The sequence below is a fragment of the Delphinus delphis genome, chromosome 8 (assembly GCF_949987515.2).
Source record: "Delphinus delphis chromosome 8, mDelDel1.2, whole genome shotgun sequence".
Classification (NCBI taxonomy): Eukaryota; Metazoa; Chordata; class Mammalia; order Artiodactyla; family Delphinidae; genus Delphinus; species Delphinus delphis.
In genome coordinates, this window is record NC_082690.1 from 21,977,739 (window position 1) to 22,002,048 (window position 24,310).

The 24,310-nt window shown below is 41.1% G+C and overlaps 3 protein-coding genes across 8 annotated transcripts; 1 reads left to right on the plus strand and 2 right to left on the minus strand.

The window, feature by feature from the left end:
* Window positions 1-1,373: 1,373 nt before the first annotated feature.
* SDHD (succinate dehydrogenase complex subunit D) lies at window positions 1,374-12,697 on the minus strand. Of its 4 annotated transcripts, none has more exons than XM_060017959.1 (4): window positions 12,544-12,697; window positions 9,809-9,925; window positions 6,942-7,086; window positions 1,374-2,366 (listed from the first exon to the last, which is right to left on the minus strand). In XM_060017959.1, the coding sequence occupies exons 1-4, from the start codon at window positions 12,584-12,586 to the stop codon at window positions 2,201-2,203; spliced, it is 471 nt and encodes a 156-aa protein (XP_059873942.1). In that variant the 5' UTR covers window positions 12,587-12,697; the 3' UTR covers window positions 1,374-2,200. The 4 variants fall into 4 exon arrangements, with proteins under 4 accessions (XP_059873942.1, XP_059873940.1, XP_059873943.1 ...); XM_060017957.2 differs by having other exon boundaries at window positions 12,535-12,697; XM_060017960.1 differs by having other exon boundaries at window positions 12,468-12,584.
* On the plus strand, window positions 12,698-14,735 carry TIMM8B (translocase of inner mitochondrial membrane 8 homolog B). Its single transcript, XM_060017962.1, has 2 exons — window positions 12,698-12,853; window positions 14,337-14,735. The coding sequence occupies exons 1-2, from the start codon at window positions 12,770-12,772 to the stop codon at window positions 14,502-14,504; spliced, it is 252 nt and encodes an 83-aa protein (XP_059873945.1). The 5' UTR covers window positions 12,698-12,769; the 3' UTR covers window positions 14,505-14,735.
* Window positions 14,736-14,872: 137 nt separating this feature from the next.
* NKAPD1 (NKAP domain containing 1) lies at window positions 14,873-24,248 on the minus strand. 3 transcript variants are annotated; one of them, XM_060017955.1, is made up of 6 exons: window positions 24,103-24,248; window positions 22,851-22,927; window positions 20,702-20,802; window positions 19,009-19,158; window positions 18,082-18,135; window positions 14,873-17,350 (listed from the first exon to the last, which is right to left on the minus strand). In XM_060017955.1, the coding sequence occupies exons 2-6, from the start codon at window positions 22,917-22,919 to the stop codon at window positions 16,843-16,845; spliced, it is 882 nt and encodes a 293-aa protein (XP_059873938.1). In that variant the 5' UTR covers window positions 22,920-22,927; window positions 24,103-24,248; the 3' UTR covers window positions 14,873-16,842. The 3 variants fall into 3 exon arrangements, with proteins under 3 accessions (XP_059873938.1, XP_059873939.1, XP_059873937.1); XM_060017956.1 differs by lacking the exon at window positions 24,103-24,248 and adding an exon at window positions 23,556-24,096 and having other exon boundaries at window positions 14,873-17,347; XM_060017954.1 differs by lacking the exon at window positions 24,103-24,248 and adding an exon at window positions 23,556-24,096.
* Between the last annotated feature and the right edge of the window lie 62 nt (window positions 24,249-24,310).

The window sequence follows — 24,310 nt, forward strand, 5'->3', positions numbered from 1 at the left end:
CTGTTGCCCCAATTAGACTATGAATTCTTTCTAAGGAGAGAGAAATTCCTACCTCTTTAGCCACAGTACCTGGCACAGTGCCAATTACACAAGATACTTAATACCTACCAAATGAATGTTGACTTCTACAATATGTTTTGAAATTGACTCCTACTTTCCACTGTCACTGTCTTCTACCTCTATCTTCTTATACATCCTTCTGCCTCTAGTTCATCAACCTTCCTAATGCTGCCTAAATTCCTTCTGAAGCACAATTCTGATCATGTCCTGCCTAACCTCAGAAACGTCTTATTGCTGTTAGATCCTGCCTCATCTTCGCTGCCGCTCCAGCAACTCACAGCAACCCACTGATTTTCCAAAGTGACAGCTCAGCTCCAACCTAATTACAAAACTGACCAGGACGTGGGGCAGGTCCACTCTAACCAGCCTCCACTCTAACATTCAATCATGATCTAATGAAGCTTATTAGCATTAGACACCCTTCCAAAGCCAAACTACGATCTGATGGTATTGGTGATAGCTACTCTACGGAAAAATCCATTTCCCCACTCCATTTGACAGCAGTGGTGTACTGGGGGCTGGAGGGATGGGGGAGCAGTGGGGGGGTGGTGAGGAATGACTCTAAGGGGGATCACTATAGAGAATTTTAAAACAATAACGAAACTGACTAAAGGTCAGTCCGCTTTTTTATCATCATAATGAACCACCAATTCTAAACCAAGTCAGTAATAAAATACTCCTCCCTGCCAAGGCGGACTGGCCCACCACCATGACTCCTTGGTGAACTACTGCTACTCAGGCATCACCCCCTTCTGAAACCTTTAAACTGCCCCAAAACAGAATTAACCACCTCTTCCTAAACCCTTAATAAATATCCTACAAGGTTGTAAGCACATTAAGGGGACCTTATCTTTAACCTCCAGCATGAACACTTACCCTTCTAGCCAGCTCCCCTTCGATAGTTTGCCTCAGTTATCCAGTAAGGTCCTCAGTGAGTGAAATGCACCAACTCCCATTTCATCTACATTGCTAGATGAAACCATCATGCATTACACTCATCCCTTAAGACCAGATTAACTGCATACAGTATAAAATTTGAATATAAAGGCTGGCAACCACAGAACACCATAATCTGGACCCAATTCTGATTCCTACTACTTAATCTTATTACTTTCCTCATACCAAACTACTTATACTCAGTATATTTCTGCCTATTACATGTAAGTCTTTTCTGTATTACAGCACTTTGTATCTGATTTACCTAACTGCTAAACTCAGAAGGAAATTTAAACACTCAGTCCTGTTTCCGTGCTATAGATGCAATAGACACTCAGTTCTACTGAATAAAACTATGGACAATTAAGACATAAAAGAGTAGAATAAATTTTTATTATACAGCATTTTTATTTTTAAAAAAACTTTACCTTCATAGAATACATTTTCACATTAGAGATTCCCACGGTGGGAAAACAACAACTTATTACTTACAATTTTATATTTGTGAACAGATTATTTTAGGACCAGTAAAATAAACACATTTGAGGATTAAGTCTCCATTTAGAACCTGTAACAATTTGAAACATCTATAAAGGGACCTCCTCCCTACATGAAACTTCTCTATATTCAGAAACTCTCCAGGTTCTTCTTCCTAGGATCTAGAAATCAGTAATGTGAAATATCAGCATTTCTAATTTTCAAATCTCCCTAGGACACGTAACCATCAGTAACTGGTATCGACTGAAAAGAGGGGGGGGATGTTTACAAAAACAAAACACTGCCTAATTTTCTGCAAAGTCTTTACTTATGAATTAACAGTCGTTCCCTTTCTCCATCATCCTAGGACAAATATAGAAGTTTGATCAAATATTGAGAGTAATAAAACTGAATTCCCTTTAAAAGTCTGATAAATTAACAGGCAAAGGCTCATATATAATGTTTAGTTATACTGTGAGTCTTCTGAGAAGCTGTGAGACACCCCATTAACTCTCCAGAATACAAAACTCAGTCTCACAACTTCTTGGATACAATTTCTCTCAAATCTTTCTTCAAAGATTAAACTCTAAACATAACTGGCTGATTAGGAGAAGAGGTTTACCAGCGGACTAATCTGTTATTTCCTTCTTATTGTGAGTTGAAATGGCATGACATAGCAGAGGCAAGCAGGTGTACAATCAATTCTCAAGGTGTTAAGTCTAAAGGGTCAGAGCTTCCACAGCATAGCCACAGCTTTGCAGATGCCCACATCATGATAGTTGAAATAACAAAGCCCAGCAAAGGTGAACGCCGAGAGCACCAAAAAGCCTGCCTTGGCAGCTTTCTGCAACGCAGCCCCTCGAACATAGTCAGTAACAACTTGTCCAATGCCCCTAAAGAAAAAAAAAATCACAGTACAAATGAAAAACCACAAGTGATGTTAGAAGGCTATTCGGTTAACTTGGCTGCAAAAAAAATAATCAGTCAAGTCAAAATGCAACTCATGGTAACAAAAATCATAAACCAAAATGAAAGAATCAAGTGTACCCTAACAATAAAGACACCTTCCTATCCTTCAGATTCAATTTTCGAGTCGTTTATATCAAAGACAGTAACTAATTCCTACTCTATTTATAAAATTTTGTTTTTTATTTTTAAACCCAAACAAATGGCCTACAGACTTTTTCATTAATTGAAAAAGAATTTATTAAGCAGATATGTGCCAGAATCTGTTACAGATGTTGAGAGTACAGCAAATAAGACAGCATTCCTGCCCTTATGGAACAAACATTTTAGTGAAGAGAAAGAAAAAGTACATACGTGCTATGAAGAAATATTTTAGAAAGGATGGCTTGAATGAAAAGAACATCCCAAACAAAAGTAACAATGACCTTGGCATCTCTGAGGAATCGTAGAAAGGTTATGTGGCTGGAGAAGAGAGAGACCAGAAGGCAGGGGCAGATCGCATAGGGGCTTGAAGGTCATAACAAGGAGTTTGAATTTTACTTGAAATACAACGGGAAACCACAGCTGTGCTTTAAGTAGGCAGTGACCAAAGTAAGCAGTGACCTAATTTTACTTTTTAAGTAACAGTTCTATTGAGATATAATTCATGTACCATAAAATTAACAATTCTGTGGCTTTTAGTATACTCACACAGAGTTGTACAACACCATCACTGTTTAATCCCAGAACATTTTCATCAGAAACAAACTCTGTACCCTTTAGCCCATTACGCAATCACTAATTTGTTTTCTGTCTCTACATATTTGCTAATTTGGGACACTTTTTATAAATGAAATCATACAATATACGGCCTTTTGTGTTGAGTTTCTTTCACTCAGCATAACATTTCCAAGGTTCAGCCATGTTGCACCACGGATCAGCACTTTAGTCTTTGTATGGCCAAATAATCTTCCTTTGTAAAAACATATCACATTTTGTTTAGCTATTCATCAATTAATACACATCTGGACTGTTTCGCCTCTTTGGCTATTATATAATAACACTGCTATGAACATTATTGTACAAGTTTTTGTGTGCGTGGGGACATATGTTTTCAATTTTGGTAGGTATACACCTAAAAGTGAAATTGTCAAGTCATATAGCAACTCTCTGTTGTTAACTCATATTATAACTCTTTGTTATAATAACTTTTGTTAGACCTGCCAAACTGTCTTCCAAGGTAGCTGCAACGTTTTACATTCCCAGCAGAGGTATATGAGGACTCCCACTTCTCAACACTCATTATTGTCCATCTTTTTGATTACAGCCATCCTGGTAAAGTGTAAAGTGGTGTAAAGTGGTATCTCGATGTGTAAAGTCGGTGTAAAGCGTAAAGTGGTATAAAGTGTAAGGTGTAAAGTGGTATCTCAATGAGGTTTTGATTTGCATTTCTCTAATAACAAACAATGTTGAGCATTTTTTCATGTGCTTATTTTCCATTTGCATATCTTCTTTGGATAAATGTAATTTTACCTTTTAAAAAGGTCACTTTGGCTATACGTGGTGAAAGGACAGTGTGGGCAGAAGGGTGGCAAGAACAGAAATAAAAAACTAGTTAGGAAGCAGCCGGAGTAGCCTAGGCAAGGCTGCTGGCTTAACTTGGCTCAGACTACGTTCTGAGGAGAGAACTAACGCAAGCTGATGGACTGGTTGTGGGGTTAAGACAAAAAGTAATACCTAGAATGACTCCCAGGATTTTTGGCTTGAACAACAAGATTTAATTGAATTAGGGAAGAACGGGAGAGAAGGAGGTTTTGAGGGGAAATCAAAAGAGATTTCGGGGGGTGGGGGGCGGAAAGAGTGATTTTTGGCAATATTAAATTTGGGATGACTATTAGACATCCAAGTGGATAAGTCGGTCAGACAACTGGAAATACAAGTCTGCAGCTCAGGAAAAGAAGTCTGATCTGAGCTCACCTTGGAAAAGTGTGTCAACAGAGAAATTTTAAAAAGCCTAGAATGAGCCTGGAGGTCAGACCTTTATTATTCAGAGGTCAGACAAGAGGAAAAGGAGCTGACAGAGGAGACTGAGAAAGTACAGCTGGTAAGGTAGAAGAAAACAAGGTGAGTATAGCATCTAGGAAGCCAAAGAAAATTTACTTAAGGAGAGAACAGTCGATTAAGTTGAATGCTGCTGAGTTTCAAGTGGAGGACAGAGAATGGACAACTGGATTTGGAAAAAATGAAGGTCTTTAGTGATTTTGGTAAGAATGACTTCAGTTACACAGTTGGGATAAAAAGCCCAATTAATGTGGGTTAAAAACGATGGGATGCTGGGCTTCCCTGGTGGCGCAGTGGTTGAGAGTCCGCCTGCTGACGCAGGGGACACGGGTTCGTGCCCCGGTCCGGGAAGATCCCACATGCTGCGGAGCGGCTGGGCCCGTGAGCCATGGCCGCTGAGCCTGCGCGTCCGGAGCCTGTGCTCCACAACGGGAAAGGCCACAACAGTGAGAGGCCTTCGTACCGCCAAAAAAAAACCCAGCAGATTGGATGCTAAGGAACTAGTGCACAATTATAGACAATTCTTTCAAGTCTTTTCTGTGTATGTTTGAAAAAGGAAGAGAGAATCAGTAAGGTAATTGGAGAAGTCAATCGTAATTTTTAGAATGTATGACTTTAGGGCTTCCCTGGTGGTCCAGTGGTTAAGACTCCACACTTCCACTTCAGGGGGCACGGGTTCAATCCCTGGTTGGGGAACTAAGATCCCATATGCCACACAGCACGGCCAAAAAAGAAAATGTATGACTTTAGATTTATCTCTTATTCTGATTTTTCACCGATTTAGATGGATCTCCTTTCAAGAAACACACATCAGAGAAATCCTACTGTAGCTGTGAGCTAGTATTTCCATATGCAACTGGAATCTTTTATTGTGAGAGGTCTATCTGGTTAAAGGGTAATTCTAACCAACCCTAGAAAACTAGGTAAGCAAAATCACCTTTAATACTAGCTAGAAAATGATTCTGACAAGTTACTTAACTTCCCTGGGGTTTAGTTTCTACAACTGTAAAACAATAGGGTTGGTTAAGATACTCCCCCAAGTGCTTTCAGTACTAACAATCCAAAAAAAACCTCCCCCACCCATGACAGCATATTGTCCTTGCAAAACAACATAAAAGGGACAACTTAAGGAACCCAATTGTTATTAACAAACTTTCTAGAAGGTTCATTAACTTAGAAAGTCTAACAAACTACACTGGGTAAAATAAATAAAAACTGGAAATTCATCCATTCGACAAATATTTACTTAGTGCTATGTGTGAGATACTGCCCTAGGCACTAAAGATATAACAACAAAAACAGTCAAAACTCCTATTACATTTCTTTTTTTAAAAAGAGCAAAACTGAACTATAGTGTCTAGTGATGCACATTTAGGTAATAAAACTATGATGAAATGTAAGAAAACGATTGCTATAAAAATCAGAATAAATTTTTTTCTGGTGGGGGGATGTTGAACCATTATGACTGAGATACAACACAAGGAAGAGGCTCCTGCAGTAGGTGGCAAAGGTCTATTTCTTGACCTGGGGGGTATTACTGTTATAATAATTCACTAAGCCATAGATTTGATTCTTATGATTTTCTGTATCTGTGCTTTCATTCTCGTGAGGGGAGACAAGAAATATATAAGATAAACAGATGATAAAGTATATTAGAATGAAATAAGTGCTACTGAGACAATAAAGACAGGGGAGAGGGATAAGGAATGTTGGGAGAGACACTGCAATTTTGAGTAAGTCGTTAGAGACGGCTTCATTGAGAAGGTAACATTTAAGATGTGAAGGAAATGAGGCAACAAGCCAAGTACATAACTAGGAAAAGTTTCAAGTAGAAGGAACTGTAAGAGTAAAGCCCTGAGGCCTGGAGTGACCCAGGTGTGTTCAAGAATTAGCAAGGAAGCCAGTGTGAATGTGACAGAAAATCGTTGCAAATGAGGAAAGAAAGAGGGGCCAAGACCATATAGAGTCTGTAGATCACTGTAAGAACTCTGCCTTTTAGTTTAAGTAAGATTAGGAGACAATGAAGGGTTTCAAGGAGTGTCTGGACCTGTCTTAATATTTTAACAGGATCACAGGGGCTGCTGTGTTGAGGACAGGAGACCAGTTAGGAGACTACTTCTGGAATCAAGCATGATGACCAGGTTTGGGGCTTGAACAAATAGAAGAATGGAAATGTCATTAACTCAAATGGTCAAGAATACTGGAGGAAGAGATCTGGGGAAGATCAGGAACTCAGTTTTATGACATGCTGTGTTCAAAATGTATACAGATATGAAAGCAAAGACATCAAATAGGCATGTGGATACATAAATCTGGGCATATAAATCGTTTACATATGTTTTAAGGTTCTCTTCAGATCTTCAGTATCTCAACCAACTTCTCCCTCATATGCAATAGTGAGACAAGCTCACAGCAAACAAATTGAGCTGACAATGTAATACTGAAAGGACTGCTGTACTTGCCAGTGACTATGAAGAGTGAGGGCTGCAGCCAGAGAGTAGTCCACCGCAGAGCAAGGATTCAAATAAGCAGCTGGAATTAGGCCCAGGAGCAAAACACTGACAACCCTCTCACCAGTCCAGTGGAGAGACGCAGCCTTGGAACCAGCTGTAGAAGGACGAGATTCGTAAGAGTTGCAGGGGGAAACACACATCTCAGTATTTGCCACAAAATAACCCACTGACATAATGGCAAACAGAATGCATGGAAGACTTAACTCTGAGCATAAACAGGGTAAGATAAAGGTAAGTGAGAGATGCAATCTCCTTTCTTTGAAGTCTTTCAGCACAGGGTGTCTCAACACCTACATATGTTAATTAGAAGACAGATCCACTTTGCTTATAGGCAAGAAGATGGACAAAATATCTTTGCAGAATTACCAATCTTGGACTTCAGTGTAATAGACAGATACCTTATGAATATAAGTTGGTGACACCTATGGAATTCCTTTAAAACATCACTCTTTTGTTTACACCTAATCAAAAGTAAAGTAATATTGTAAGTAAAGTAATATTAAAGTAAGTAAAGTAATATTAAAAATCCTCCCAAAAGAAAATTAAACCAGCCAACTCAAAGAGAAGCAAAGTTCTCGGGCTTCCCTGGTGGCGCAGTGGTTAAAAATCTGCCTGCCAGGGGCTTCCCTGGTGGTGCAATGGTTGACAGTCCGCCTGCCGATGCAGGGGACACGGGTTCATGCCCCGGTCCGGGAGGATCCCACATGCCGCGGAGCCGCTGAGCCTGCGCTCCGCAACGGAAGGGGCCACAACAATGAGAGGCCCACGTACGGGGTGCGGGGGGGGGAACCTGCCTGCCAATGCAGGAGACACGGGCTCGAGCCCTGGCCTGGGAAGATCCCACATGCCGAGGAGCAACAAAGCCCATGTGCCACAACTACTGAGCCTTCACTCTAGAGTCCGTGAGCCACAACTACTGAAGCCCGCGTGCCTAGAGCCTGTGCTCCGCAACAAAAGCCACCGTGATGAGAAGCCCGCACACCGCAACGAAGAGTAGCCCCTGCTCGCCACAACTAGAGAAAGCCCGCCCACAGCAACGAAGACCCAACAGAGCCAAAAATAAATAAATAGATAGATAGAAGCAAAGTTCTACTGTCAACTTTTAGGGTCATGGTTCTTCTTCTGTTCCGTTACTTATAAACAGCCAAAAATAGATATGGAATGTGAAAACTTCTTTTATTTATTTTTTTTATACATTTATTTATTTTTATTTATTTTTGGCTACACTGGGTTTTCATTGCTGTGCATGGGCCCTCTCATCCAAGCTGCGGTGAGCGGGGACCACTCTTCGTTGCAGCGCGCAGGCTTCACACTGTGGTGGTTTCTCTTGTTGCGGAGCACGGGCTCTAGATGCACAGGCTTCAGCAGTTGTGGCTCACAGGCTCAGCTGTTCTGCGGCATACGGGATCTTCCTGGACCAGGGCTCAAACCCGTATCCCCTGCACTGGCAGGTGGACTGCTAACCACTGGACCACCAGGGAAGTCCCTGAAAACGTCTTTTAAACAAGTGAAAATAAAACGGGCTTTAAACATCTCTTTGAGAGCCTCTACCTTTTTTTGGTTACACACCCCATTGGGAATCTAATAAAAGGATGGAGCTACTTCCTGGAAAAGTGCACATAGATACACACATTAAAAACTGTGTAGGGGGACTTCCCTGGCAGTCCAGTGCTTAAGACTCTACGCTCCCAATGCAGGGGGCGCAGGTTTGATCCCTGGTCAGGGAAGTAAGATCCCACATGTTGCGCAGAGTGGCCAAAAAATTTAAAAAAAAAAAAATTTTTTTTTTTTTTGGTGGCGCAGTGGTTAAGAATCTGCCTGCCAATGCAGGGGACACGGGTTTGAGCCCTGGTCCGGGAAGATCCCACATGCCGCAGAGCAACTAAGCCCGGGCATCACAACTACTGAGCATGCGCTCTAGAGCCACGAGCCACAACTACTGAGCCCACATGCCTAGAGCCTGTGCTCCACAACAAGAGAAACCACCGCAATGAGAAGACCGCACACCACAATGAAGACTAGCCCCTGCTCGCCACAACTAGAGAAAGCCTGTGTGCAGCAATGAAGACCCAATGCAGCCATAAATAAATAAATAAATAAATAAATTTAAAAAATAGAGACTGTGTATACAACTTTGGGGGAACTTCCTTTAGTCCCATGCACCCCAAGTTAAAACCACTCTGCTAAATCTAACTGAACGAAGTTCAGAAACAAAAACTTTTCAAAGATAACATAATTCTAAAAAGCAGGAAAACTATACTTGCCTAATTACTCATAACTCAGATGCAATTATAACTGGTAGACTTAAGAATCAAAAGAAGTCTTCTCTGTAAAATACTGATCTTTCTAGACTTTAAAAATGAAAATATAGTTAACTTGTTATTCACCTACAGATTTTCTAAGATTTAATACCTAAACAGTATTCATCCAAGAAATGCCATGATTTTAATATCAACCTAAATAAAAATAAGCATGTCAATTACAGCTATAAATATGCATGATTTTTTAAACTGTCTACTATGCCAAATTATTTGGATCTGGCTCCTCTCCATTAGCTACATAAATAAAAGTAACTAAACTATATTGAACAGATTCTTCCCACAGAACTATTTTCTTTTTAAAAAGTTAAAAAATTTAAAAAGACTTAGACCAGAAGTTTCTGTATGAGTGTAAATGGCATGATTCAACCATGCTAGCATTGTGTGCCCAGGTGTAGGCTAGGTCTTCATTTGACAGAGTTGGACACAAGAGTTCCTCTCAGAGACAGCAAATCCTGCCAAAGGCATGATAATCAGCCCAGATGAAGATGGACATACAATGGTGGCTGGGTGACAGGTGAATGTGCTGTATTCCACACCATCCTGGGGTTGATCGGTCCTGGAGAAATGCTGAGACATGAGCCGGTCTGACCACTGGGGTTCGGAGGAAGAGAGCTAAGGAAAGAGACATAAGGGGGATCATAAGCACCTCTCCTTTAACAGGATTGACAGACTTTCTAAATGACCATAGGCAAGCGATTTAACCCCAAACAGGGAATGACCAACTCATCTGTAAAATGAGGATAGCGTCTATTTCACTGGGCTGCTATGAGATTAGACTAAGTAGCCGTGGAAATATTGAAAAATCAATGAACACTTACATAAAAGGGCTTCACTTTGACTAATTAAAAAAAATAACTTATAGCTCCTTTCTTCTCCCATGTATTCATCTATTCATCCAACAAACATTTAATACATGCAAGATTATGCTCTGCACTATAGCAAGAGAGATAAAAGACAAAGTCTTTGTCTTCAGGGAAGTCAGTCTAGTTTGGGAAATACCATCTTCCTTTTCAAGATCAATTTCTCTGCTTGCACTCTTGAACCCATCCCTTTCTGTCCTCTTTTAGATCTTGTCTCTTGGTTTAAAAATAGGCAGACCTAGGTACACCCAACCCTACCAATGCTGCTGTGAGACGATGAGCAATTAAGTTAAATAGTCTCTCCAAGAGTCAATGTCCTCTCTTTTGTAAAATGAAAATACTGGTATTTACTTCATAATACTCCATTGAAAATTTTAAAATATATGTAAAATGTTCAGCATAATTCCCAGAATGTTATAAGCACTCGATAAAATGTAATTTCTCTCCTGTATCTTTAACCTCTCCTTCCTTCCTACTGACCATTTTCCCTCAACTGATGTAATATAATTAACCCTTCCCTTGATCCTATGTCCTCTAATGCCCATGCACTCTTCCCCTGCTCCCTTTCTTCACTTTCCAAACATGCTTCTTTAAAGTGTTGTCTAAATCACCTCAACTTCCTCATTTCCTTATCATTCTTCAACTCTGAAACTCGTCTTTATCCCCACCAAAGCTGCTTTAGTAAGTCACCAATGGTCTCCTGTGGCCACATCCAATAGACACCGTTTAGTCTTCATCTTATGGGCTTTCTGCATCACGTGGCACTGGTGGCCTCTCCTCCCTTCTCTTCTCTGAAAGAACTCTCTTCTGCTTCTCCTTTTGATTCTCTCCTCTGCAGCCGCTCTTAAATGTTTGCCCAGGATTCCATCATCTGCCCATTGCTCTCCTTGCTTCCTATGCCCACCCCTAGACATTTTGTCCACTCAACTTCTAGTGCCTTTAAGCTGATGAAACCCAACTCTGTATCCCCAGGCCTGATATTTCCCCAGAGTTTCAGAAGTTTAAGTGCCTGGAAGGCCTCTCGCCTGAGATACCCCACATGGTCCTCAAACTTACCATGGCAAAAACTAAAATCACCCTTCAACTCACTTTCTCATTTAAAATTGCCCCCCATCTACATGCTTACCACTTTATTTAATGACATCCCAGCCACTCTTTCACTTTACCCAGAAATCTGGAAGTCATGTAGGACATTCCCTCTAAATTCAGTCAAATGCCAAATCATACGATGTATCTCCTAACATTTCCTGAGACAATCTTCTCTTATGTACAACTTTCCAAGTTCAGGACCTCACCATCCTTGCCAACACGGCTACAACAGTGTCTCAACTCGTCTCCCTGACTTATGTCTTAGCCTGCCCCATTTCCCATGATGGCCATCTACCACATTGTTACCAAAGTGGTCAATGTAAACTGCAAATCTATGTCAAATCTTTCAAGGGCTCCCCTTCACACGAAGTAAAATGCATACTCCAAATCAAGACAAGTTCTTCTCTGATTTGACTTCAGTTCACCTTTCCAGAACCATCTCACTCCTCATCTTGAGCTTCACACTCTAATATCTGATTTGTTTTGTTTTCTCTCTTAACAAGCAGTTTCTACTCCTTCATCATTCTTTTGCTCATCCCAGTAGCCCTAACTGTAATGCCCTTCTTCTTGTGGCCTTCCTTACCCTCAACACTCAAATCAGGCACACCTCCTTCAAGAACCCAGACAGGGTGATCCTTCCAAAACACATAGCTAATATATTCTTCCTCTGGACTGGCATACAATTTACTTACTGCACAGTTTTCTCTTTATGTTATGTTTTCTCTTTATGTTATGTTATGTTTTCTCTTTACATTATGCTTATATGTGTTTTCTCTACAAAAACGAAAACTCTTTGAGGGCTGGAACTATGTTTTTTCACATTTGTAACCCAACCATACTACAGTGCCTGGTATAACACAAATGCCCACTTCTATAATTATCGAACTCAACTCCAAGGGAAATAGGCAAGACGTGGATTGGGACTTTGACCCTGACACTTCTGCGATTCAGGGAGGGAGTACTCTAAAAACAGCGAATGGGGAGAAAAAGAGAACTCATGTGAATAGCCTCTGCAAGACCATAACTTTCAAATTACCCCATCACCACGTCAGCCCAGAGCAGGGGAGATATGCTCTCGGGTAAATATCTGGGCCCGCAGGCAACGCTGGTGATGCCGTGGTTTCGGCAGGAGCCAGAGCTGCCAAAGGGAAGGAGGAGGGACACCCCCGCCCCGCCCCACCCTACCCCCGCTCAAAAGGTCTCACCGCCCAGCAGACGAATCCTCATCGCATTCCCTTCCCCCTAAGCACCTCCGGCTGCCAGGACCCTCACCTCGCCCACCTCCGGCACCGCAGAGGACACTCAGCCTCCAGAGAGTCGCCATGTCGCTCGGGAAGGCTCAAGGTCATCCAGCAACCCGGAAGCAGTCATATGACAACATCCACCCGCAACGACGAAAGAAAACGAGGAAACGGAAAACGCCGGGTGAACCGGAAGTTGGTGTTGGCTCGGTCCCGCCGCACATGCGCACACAGCTCGTCGGAAGGTCCCGAGCTCGACGCAGGCAATGGCGGAGCTGGGTGAGGCGGATGAAGCGGAGTTGCAGCGCCTGGTGGCGGCGGAACAGCAGAAGGCGCAGTTCACTGCACAGGTGCGGGGACAGGGACCAGTGTGAAGAGAAAAGAGGGTGAAGTACAGGTTCCGGGCACCCGCGGAGCTCTGAACGGTGGCGGGGCGGTGCGGCCGCCCTATGCTCCGTGCCTGCTGCGCCCGGTTCTGCTCACGAAAGAAACGAGTCTCTCCTGCCGCTGGTGACCCGTAGTGCTCAGGTACCCTCTAAGCAAGCCTGTAGTGGGGGGAAAGAGAAGGTGTAAAGCGAAGAAAGGCTCGGGCGACACAAAGGCACGGGAGCCTAGCTTGGCGGTGAGCTCTCTGGGCTGGCATTCGGAAGATTCCGGTTCTAAGCTTGCCTCTGCCCCTTACAGGTCACGTGGCCATAGACAAAACGCCCGTCCACTGTAAGTCTTGGTTTCGCAGTCGCCCGCTGCCTCACTGGATATCGAGGATCATATGCAATAATGTATTGGAAAACGATAGAGCAGTAGAGCATTATTGGTTCAAGGTGGGCTCTGAAGTAGTCGGTCTAGACTGTTAGTTTAGAACAAGGGTTTTGGAGCATGGTTCCAACCGCGGCGTTGCCCCTTTCTAGCTGCATGACTAACCCTAAACCTAGTTACTTAACCGTGCCTCTTAAACGGAGGTGATAGTCATCTTTTAGGACCGCAGAAAGGATTGACTGCTTAGTACCCAGCCTCCCAAAGTAGTTAAGCCCTTGGTAAATGGTTATTCCCCCGTGTTGGGAGGAGGGGGGGGAGGGGGTGGGAAGGGGAGAGTTCGCTGAATGTAAGTAGCAAGAACCCTGGTTAGAAATCTTTGGGTGCTGAACATTATGAAAGTGCATACATTTTCTGTGCCTGTGTGTGCATTTTTCTGTAGATTGGGCCCGTAACCTTCATCGGATTCTCAGATATGTCCATGACCCCAAAAAGGTTAAGAACTACTTAAGAATAGGTTTAGAATGAGATGAGTGCAGTGGTTTGGGGGAATTAATTGGTACCATAGCCTCCCAGCTTATGCTGGTGCTAGTTTGGAAATATAAAAGAAGGTATTAATCCTGCCTGAGATTTTCTATCTGACTAAGGAAGTGACACAGTTAGAAAATAATGGGCAGTGCTCTCAAGGAGGTAATAATTTAAACTGTGGAAAAATCTTTAGGGAGGAGTATTGAGAGTCAAGTTGAGTATGCTGTGTGTGGAACTCATTGAAACAGATGGGTTGGGTGTTAAATAAGGGAGTGCCCTCAGTGGCTAACAGAGAAACTGATGCATTAGGGTGACTTGATGGAAAGTACATATTTTTTAATTACTAAGAAAAACAGAAAAGGAGAGAATAAAAGGATTGTTTCAATGTAGGGATGAGGAGTTGGTCCATATTGGTGACAAATTAGAAGTGAGGAGAGAGTCAAAGAATAGTCAGGTGACAGAAAATGAGAAAAATGGGAAGGAAATAAGAAAATTCATAGAGTTAGGCCTGTCTGCAGACCCCAAGTTGTTACTATTTTTCTTTCTTCTTAGGTGCATCACTTCATGGAGTTATGTTGGGATAAATGTGTGGAGAAGCCAGGGAATCGCCTAGACTCTCGCACAGAAAATTGTCTCTCTAGCTGTGTGGACCGCTTCATTGACACTACTCTTGCTATCACCAGTCGGTTTGCCCAGATTGTACAGAAAGGAGGGCAGTAGGCCACCCCGTGGGAGAATGACCGAAGAAGCAAAAGACTTATTATTAAGCAGGTTGAAGGGCCAGCAGGGGAATGTTGTCAACCCATTGTCAGGTTAACTTCAGGCTGTTACCAAGCCTGTTGGTGCTAAAAAGTAAGAGATCAAATGTTCAAAAAGTGAAATTTATTTATTGGGAATTCAGAAATTCCATCTTGTATCACAACAGTTATTCAATAAATGTGAATTCTCCAACTCTCTTTTTTTAAATCCCATTTTAGGGTTTAATATATAGATCTCTGATTGGCAGGAACATTAGAAACAACTATGTTCCAAGGCCAATAGTGCAAATGAGAGATCTTAGGTTTTGAAGAGCCACCCTAAGCCATATTTAAGGGGGCTGGAAGAACCATCAAAGCCTTACCCTAAGGCATAGAAGAGAATTTGGGGTTGAGAAAGGTGAAGAACAGAAAACAGCTTTATTGCTTATACAGGACCAAGAAAAGGTAAACATGGCAAAAAACAGAACAGGCAAAATGTGTATTCACTGGGAAGAGGCCTGCTAGTATGAGAGGAAGGGAAGGTCAAGACCCAAACAGAACCAACTTCCTGGAGAAGCCTTGTTCCAATGGCCCATCTTCCTGAGTCTGTGCTTAGAATCAGTACTTTAATAGCACAGAAACTATGCTAAAAAAAAAAAAAAAAAAAAATCCATGTAGAAAACTCCTTCCCACGAAGATTTCACTTGCTCCAAGAACAAAACAATTGCATTAGGTTAAGAGGTAGTAATTATATAGACTATTCATCCCTGCTTGGGCCACTAATAATCCCAAAGGTAAAAATATGCACCATGGGACATCAACAATTAAGTACCAAAGTATTAATATTTCAAATAAATATCCCAAAAAGTAGCACCTGCTTATAATCAAGGGATAGGGAACCTCTGGCCAACCATGTATTTTATGACTAAGCATTTTATTAGAAATCTGTTCTGTAAAGAGAACAAATTTAATAGTTAAGAACTACAAAATATTACCACCTCATGGAATGTTGTCATAGTCTATTGCTGGTGTCGTACAGTCATGCTACCATGAAGTATTTCTGTATTACACATAGGGAAAGTAAGGCCAGGGAGGTTGACTTACCTGCTCCGGACCTCATAACCAATGAATGGCAGACCAAGACCAAAAGTCTGCGCCTTCAAGCTTTACTTCACCCATGAAGTGACGACCAAGACAAAACAATGTCACTTGATCTGCCGTAATGAAAATAATTCATGTGTTCTGCCAGCCTTCTTCCAGTGATATTTTGGTTTCTTAAGAATTAACATAGTAGGGATCACAGTATATAGCAAAGGGAAATAACAAGGTCTCTGCTTGGTGCTTTAATCCAAAGGCAGACTAGGAAGAAACGGATATGTCCCTGAGAAGCCTATTTCATTTTGGAACTGATTCAATCTAGTTTCAGGAAAAATCTAAAGTTCATTAACAGATTAAGAAATGAACAAGGAAGACAACACTTAAATAGCTGTTGCTGCCCTGAATCCTGTTCAGAGCACCATTAGCACAACTAATGCCTAATTCTTCCTCATTTGGTTGAGGACTTACCTAAGAGAACTGAAGAAATAATTCTGAACACAAGTGCATTTAAGCAATAAACAATGGAACTAGAAAACCTTTTACTATCCAATTACCATGTTTAGGGGTATACTGAGTGTAGCCACAGACCCTGTCCAACAGGGAAATTTGTCAAAAACTCCTAGTCTCCCAATAACAGCTGTCTATGGATGTTATCATGAATGGAAAATGTTTGTTCTTATGTTCATTTCCTCATCAAGTAAACTGGACCACACCTGTGGGGTCAAAATACAGAAAGATCAAAAGCACCAAGGCTAAAGACAAAGTCAAGTTGTGGCACCTACTATGTAAACAGACAAGAGCAACATGATGTTCCCTTATCATACCATTGTATACAGCACTAGTTCCAATCCATCTCTTGACCCCCAGCCCTTGCTTTCCCCAAATTCAACATTCCAATTGGTATACCCAGGTCATTACTGGATTCAGCTTTCCGGGTCCTTTAATTTGCTGCATATGCACTCTACGCTAAATGTGATTAATCACAAAAAATAATCTCTTCAAGAAACCTTCATAACAAAATAACCAACTCCCTATTAACAATAAGAGGATCAAGTTTAACAGGCCAAAATAGAAGACAAGAAGTCTGTCAGAATGTATATAGATGGCACAGGACAGCTCTGACCTCAGGCCCCCTGTGCTGAGCAATAGAGTCACTGGCAAATCCCCAAGGTGTAAGAGCTGTAAATATCCAGAGTCATGCAGGAAACATGTTTCTTTCTCATTTAGTCATCCTCTGAACTCTCAGCAGACCTTTCATCTGTAGCCACTTTCCAATTTGTGCGTTTGTTTGTCCTCTCCTGTATTTCACTGTTAACTACAGGGATGTGGGCTTTTTTATCTCTCTTTTTCCTTTTGGTTTTCTTAGTGTCTCTTTCCTCACTTTCCTCAGAACTGCTGGATGCAGAATCATCTGACTGGGAAGTGTTACACTCTGCCTCTAAGAATAAAGCAGATTTCTTGAGAGATTTTTTCCTGGATTTTTTCTTGCGCTTATGTGGTTGTTTCCTTTTCCTGGTACTAGAAGCCCCAGTTTCTTCTGAGAACTCACTTGAGGAATCTGCTGTTATATCTGTGGCTTCCTTTTTGCTTTTCTTCTGTTTTTTGTGTGACTTTTTTTTCTGCTTTTTTTTGTGGGATTTCTTTGACTTCTTGTGTTTGTGAGATTCATGGGTAGATGATTTTACCTGGGGAGATGTTTTCTTCCCATTGGTAATATCCTGCTGATCACTACTAATAAAAAAGAAAAATTGCTTTACTATAGAAAATAAGTGTATTTATATAATTTTTATATTCTGCTTTCTAGATGGGAAGTTGGGGTTAACATCTGAATTTTAAATCAAAACTGATATAGTGTTACTATGAGACTTTATCACTGAGTTTTTGTTTCCTCATCTTTAAAATGAAGACAAAAATTCTAATCTGCCATACTGAGTTACTGTATGGAACACTATATATAAAAAAAACCTACATGCTGTAGATAATGCCAAATATCAGGGAAAGGCAAAATACCAGTCATCTCCCAACTAAATCTCCTATTATTTCTCTGGTTACATTTTTTATGGCAAATGTTGTATACTTTATAAAAATTACTAACTCAGGACTTCCCTGGTGGTCCAGTGGGTAAGACTCTGAGCTCCCAATGCAGGGGGACCGGGTTTAATCCCTGGTCGGGGAACTGGATCCCACGTGCATGCTGCAACTAAGAAGTTCGCATGCCGCAACTAAGAAGTCTGCAAGCTTGCTGCAACTAAACATGCCGCAACGAAGATCCCACCTGCCTCAACTAAGACCCAGTGCAGCCAAAATAAATAAATAAATAAATACTAAAGTAAGTCTGTAAATCATTTATACATATACATATATCCACTCTTTCAGAAAAAAAATTAAGAACTTAATTTATAATTCAGACTGTGTACTAATCTTACTTTCTAACTTTTTTTCAGTAAGTGTACTTGCCTTACCTGTCTGTTTCGAATTCTTCAGGGTATAACTCTTTATATCCACTGTGACCCCATCTGTAAAATAACATTTTAGTACATGTATTGTTAAAGCAATGCATACATTTCTTAAAAATTAAAGACAAATTAGACTTAGGAGTGTACATTTACAGAGACACACAGAACCAAGAAAAAAGAGATATGGTAGAGCCAACACCACATTTATAGCTCGGTAACTTGGTTACATTTTCTGTACTGAACGCTCATTTCAGACACAAAGGATTCCTTTGTCCATTGGTAAGAAAACTTGACATTTTCTTACTTAAGAAACACTAAGGGGCTTTTATATTCTACTCTTCAGCTGTGAAGTACTTCTCCAAAAACACTTCATAACATAATGCTGTCTACCTTAGGACAACTTTTTTTAAGTAACAACTTTATTGAGATATAATTCATATACCATAAAATTCACCCTTTTAAAGTGTACATTTCAGTGGCTTTTAGTATTTTCAGAGTTGTGCTACCATCACCACTAATTTCAGAACATTTTCATCACCCCCAAAAGAAACAATCCATTAGCAGTCACTCCATTCCTCCATCTCCCGTAGCCCACGGCAATCACTAATCTACTTTCTATCTCTATAGAATCATCATGAGTGGCCTTTTGTGTCTGCTTTTCTCACCGAGCATAATGTTTTCAAGGTTCATACATGTTGTAGCATGTATCAGTACTTTATTTATACTGCCATATAACATTATATTACCATCCCATATACCACATTTTTTATCCATTTATCAGTTGATAGACATTTGGGTTTCCACTTTTCTGGCCATTATGAATAAATATGCTATGAACATTTCTGTATAAGCTTTTGCAGAGATAATTAATTTTTAAAAGTACACATTCTCAGGCCAAATACCATTAATGGTCACAGGAATTTAGTCACAAACCTGTCTGGCATGTTAGCTTCATAATCATGTAACTTCTTGTTCCAGGATTTAGCCTTAAGAAAATCATCATCCAGTGCCCCAGAAATTTCATTCTTTGGCCTCCAATAGTCTCTTTGACTTTCTTCATCAAAACCATCACTACGCATCCGGCTGTAAGAGAAAACAGAAGAACTTTTAGATAGAAAAGCAATCTGTGAGGTTATTTTATGGAATATCATGAACAAAACTCACTGAACAGGCTAAGGGGAGACAAAAACAACCTGATACTTAATGTTAAAAAAATACTTTTTTTTAACATGATCTGTTCCTCTCTATTAATTTGTACAGTTAGGTGTTCAATGAAAATATGATCATCACTACCCGTCCTATTGCAGAGTATAGACGAAATGACTTTTCGACTGTGGCATGCTGTACCTCACTCACTGATCCTCAAAGAAGGAAGCAGAGCATAATCACAGCTGGGGACATTTCAAACTGCCCTAGAGATTCTGAAATACACTCCCTTCCCTGAACATCAGCAACCTGCTGTAGGTAAGTCAGAGTAACAGTGGGAGCAAGGTGTAACCCATGAGTAAGTTGGGGTGGATAAACAGTTGAGAACCACTGACTTAGCCTGTACTTACAATATCCACTAACCAGTCACTAAGCCAGTTAATTGGTTATCCAAAATATTTGAGGACCTCCTATGTGCCTGCCAGGCACTGTTCTAGCTGCTGGGACTATAATGGCAAGTGAGACAATCAGAAACCTGCCCCTAAAGAGATTATGTTTTAAAGACTTATTCATTATGACAGGCATTAATAGTCCACTCCAAAAGAACAATATTTTGTTCCTGGAAATGCTGCTTGTAACTGAATAACCAATACAAAACAAATCATCATCTGCACTAAGTACTTCCAAATTCTCAAAGAACCATCTTCAGAGAGAAAACAGACTGACAAGGTATTTATTTTTATGTTGAGACTCTGCCTTCTTTACCATGGATACCCTGACTACTTTCTTGTCAAAAGCCATTACACACAGCCAATCACACTCCAAAGTCCACACACTGCACAGGCACACTCTACTTAAATATCTCACTATTAACTATTTCCCTGTGTGGTTTTAGAAATCAGCATTATTACTTTATAATCATTTTTCATACACACAGATCTATACTAACAGGCATATGAGACGCAGGAGATGTTCCCAATACTCAGATATTCCTACACCTCCACAGGTAAGACAACTAAGCCTGCATGATCCTTCATATCCACACTCAAATTATTAAGAAGGTAATGTGAAAGGTTGTGTGACTAAGATAGTAAGAAGATGGGGCAAAGAAAAGGCTGAGAGAGAATGAAAGACTAATAGGGGAAAGGTGTGAATGATCAGCTAAGTGACCATAAGATACCTATAGAAAATCTTAATTTAAAAGCCATCAGATAAGGTCAGAATCCACAGAATCCTTAACGTTTACAATTGTTCAAGGCAGAATTTTTAAGTTCTCCATTGCAAATAAGTGCAAAAAGTGGGGCCACATGCATCATAGCCATTACCTTTATGATTGGGTCTAGATTTATTGAAGAGGAAAGGCTTAAGGACTCACAGAACTGAATTCATCTATCTTTAGCATACCATAATGTTTTTAAACAAAAGTTGATGATTCTGAATGAGATGAGAATTATTTTGGTTCTCAGAGTCGCAACTTCACCTTGAACTGCTGGGTAACATTTTCCTTTTCGCCCCCCGGTACGCATCTTCCATCTGTTTCTCCAGTTCTCTTATTTTCCACATATCTGATTCCTCCTGAATCTGGATTTTTTTTTTAAAGGAAAGAAATAAAAGTAAGTTACTAAAAATAACACATTATATCACCAAAAAGTAACTGAAAATACGGTCTGCACTAATTACTGGATTACAAACTGAGTTTTGATCAGGAACCTGGGAAACAAATTCTGGTTTCTCTAGAGTGATTAAACAATCCAATCTAGTAAATCTCAAATATGTAGAATTCTGCAGCAACAAAAGAGCTTTTTCACCCCTGCATAGACACACTTATCACCTTATTAACTAAGCAATTATGCTGCAATTAGCAAATGATAATCCCTTATGTTTCTAAAATGCTTTATGATTTTAACTATATCATCTCTCTATTGAACTTTAAGCAATCTTATGAGGAAAGCAAAGCAGGTACCATTATTATATTTTACTGAGAAGAAACAAAAGCTCAGAGATTTTTACCGAAGTCAAAAAGCTAGTAAGGACGGGTCTTGAAACTTTCTAGGCTAAGTCTCTTTTCACAACATAATAATTTTTGTTAAAAACAAAGCAAAACAAAACAAACAGCATGGGAACTGTTAGAGAATTTCCTGAAAGGCAGAGTATAGCTGCACAAAGAACAATAATAAATTTTATTTCTAAGTCCTCCTGTAATATTTTGTTAAATCTGTCCTAGATTTATCTTTTTTAGCCACTGCTTTCAAATCTAAGCTCACCATCCAACTGGGGTGGTTTATGCAATTGCAGAGGCTGCTTAGGTAACAGTTATACCCTCACTCACAATGAGAATATCAGGTGATATGACAATAATAACATTTGTGGTCAAACTAGTTGTACGGTTCACCAAAGAAAACCAAACAAGGGTGCTTGACCCTTGTTTCATTATATGTGCTCTCGTAGGTGACCTCACCTACACTCATGACCTCTATCATTTCCTATATCAGTAATCCCCAAATCTTTATATCCAGCCTCAACTCTTCTCTAAGACTGAATTGCAAACTATTTGGACATCCTATAAGCATTTCACCATCAAGATGTTCAAAACCAAACTAATTACCTTTCCCATCACACTTGTCTCTTTTCTTTAGTTCCCTAACTCAATTAATGGCACCATCATCATTCACCCAGTCACACAAGGTGGTTATATTTGATTCCGTAATTATCACTATTATCCAATCAATCATCAAGTTCTTTGAACTTCATTGCCTAAATTCCTCATCTTCATCCCTGTCACTGTTTTCAAGTGAACCACTCATCATCTCTCACCTGGAACATTGCAATTGCCTCCTAACTGGTCCCTCTGCTGTTTCAACCCATCTGATCTATCCCCTACCCAGCTAACAAGTCATCTTTCTAAAATACAAATACAATCATGTCAAACCCTGCTTAAAAATATCTGATGGCGGGCTTCCCTGATGGCACAGTGGTTGGGAGTCCGCCTGCCGTTGCAGGGGACACAGGTTTGTGCCCTGGTCCGGGAAGATCCCACATGCTGCGGAGCGGCTAGGCCCGTAAGCCATGGCCACTAAGCCTTCGCATCCGGAGCCTGTGCTCCGCAACGGGAGAGGCCACAACAGTGAGAGGTCCGCATACCACCAAAAAAAAAAAAAAAATTTGATGGTTTCTTTATTGCCTACAGGAAAAAGTCTAATCTCCAAGCATCACAATCCAACTCAATTTACCATTTGGGCCTCATCCTCTGCCACTACCTCCCACATTCTCTACTTTCTGGATGCATACAATTTCTTGCCCCAAATGCTTCATGTTCCTTGCCATACACTAGTACATAATGTTCCCTCTGTCCTGAATGATCTTTTACACCTGGTAAACTTGATCCTGTTCATCAAGAACTAGTTCAAATAACACCCATTGTGTGAAGCCTTTCCTAATTCCCCAAGGCAGATTTCATTATTCCTTCCTCAGTGCATAAAAGGACTTTGTGTATGTCTGCATTACAATACTTATCAAACTATATTCTAATTATTTTATTGATCTTTGTCTCTTCTAACTGTATCAAAATAATTCCTAGCACACTGTATGCCCTCATTAAGCATGTGGAATAACTAAGTTGTACCTCTCACCTTATTGTGAGCATCTGTGTGCCGGATGACGTTCCTCAGGAGGACTTTCCCCAAGGGAACTCGGGACATTCTTCAATCTGAAATGAATCAATAAGTAACATTTAATAATAATTCATTTTATTACCTTATCTTTTATTACTATGTTATAATGAAGCATGAGATAAAGGAAAGATCACTGAACCAGAAGTCAGAGGTCCTGAGGAATAGTTTTTCCTTCACCATTAAAAGGGGAAAACACCTGACCACACTACTGTGAGGATAAAAGGAGATAATGTTCATGAGAGTTCTTTGAAACTGCACCAAATTAAGTGCTTTCAAGAGACCCATTTTATTTAATCCTCAAAATAACTATGTTTTATGAGGCAAGTGTCTTCATTCCTATTTTGTAGATGAAATTCCATTAAAGCCATAACTTGCCCAGGCCACATAGTCCAAGGCAAACATGGTTCAGACTAGAAATCAACTCCCGAATCCCAAAATTAGTTTGCAATTAAACACCTAGATTTGAGAGTGTCAGGACCACAAATGTCAACAGTAAAAAAAACTGACGCCTAAAAACATTAAATGCAGAGATGCCCTAAATTTCTTCATTCAAGAGAATTTTATGTTCTATTTTGTACAGAAGCCTCCAAAAAAAATAGATGACAGGGATATTCACGTGTGTAGCCAGCAGGGGCTTTGTGCACCACTCCAACGCTCACTCACCCCTCGATCCTGGGGAAATCAGGCATCTTGCTAGTGTGAGACGAAGAACCACTCCATTACAAGATCTCCTCCGACCCAGAAGCCAAGCAAAGGCAGCTCTGCAGCTTCACCCGAGTCCTTCGTGAAAACGCAGCCTTCCCACCGGTTATTCCGCCCTCACCCGTGGCCCAGGCCACGGCCGCCTTTCCCTCAGCCCAGGCCGACAGGCAAATATCTCTCCGGACTGAGGCCGGAGGCTGCTCCGGCGCGGAATCCGGACGGCCTGGTTGGCTGGGGCATTCCCCGCTCACGCTCCTCTGGGATGGACCCGGGGGTTGGGTTTCGCTCCCCAAAAAGGATGGGGGCACTTTGGACGGGTACGACCCTCGACTGGGCCCCAATTTGTATCTAGAGTGGCTGACGGGGGGGTTGGGGCTTCCAAGTGGAAGACAGAGAAAATACCCCCATCTTCGTCACCGGGACCCCTGCCCCCCAGCGGCCACGGAGCTCCCGGTAACCTTCCCTCCAAACGCCCTCCCCACACAAACACACACAAACACACCCATACCGTGCGCCGCAGCCTCGCGTGGCGGGGGTAGGGGAGGAAGCGGTCTGAGAGAAGAGGGTGCCGACTTCCCTTCCAGGCCGGAAGTCGTGCTCTTGAGAAATTCTTCCCACCAACAGGAGTCCCAGAGACTCCCACAGGAGGGTTTCCAGGACACTCTAGAAGTCGACAGGTATAGAAAGGGAGGCGGGCGCCTTCCTGGAAAAGAAGT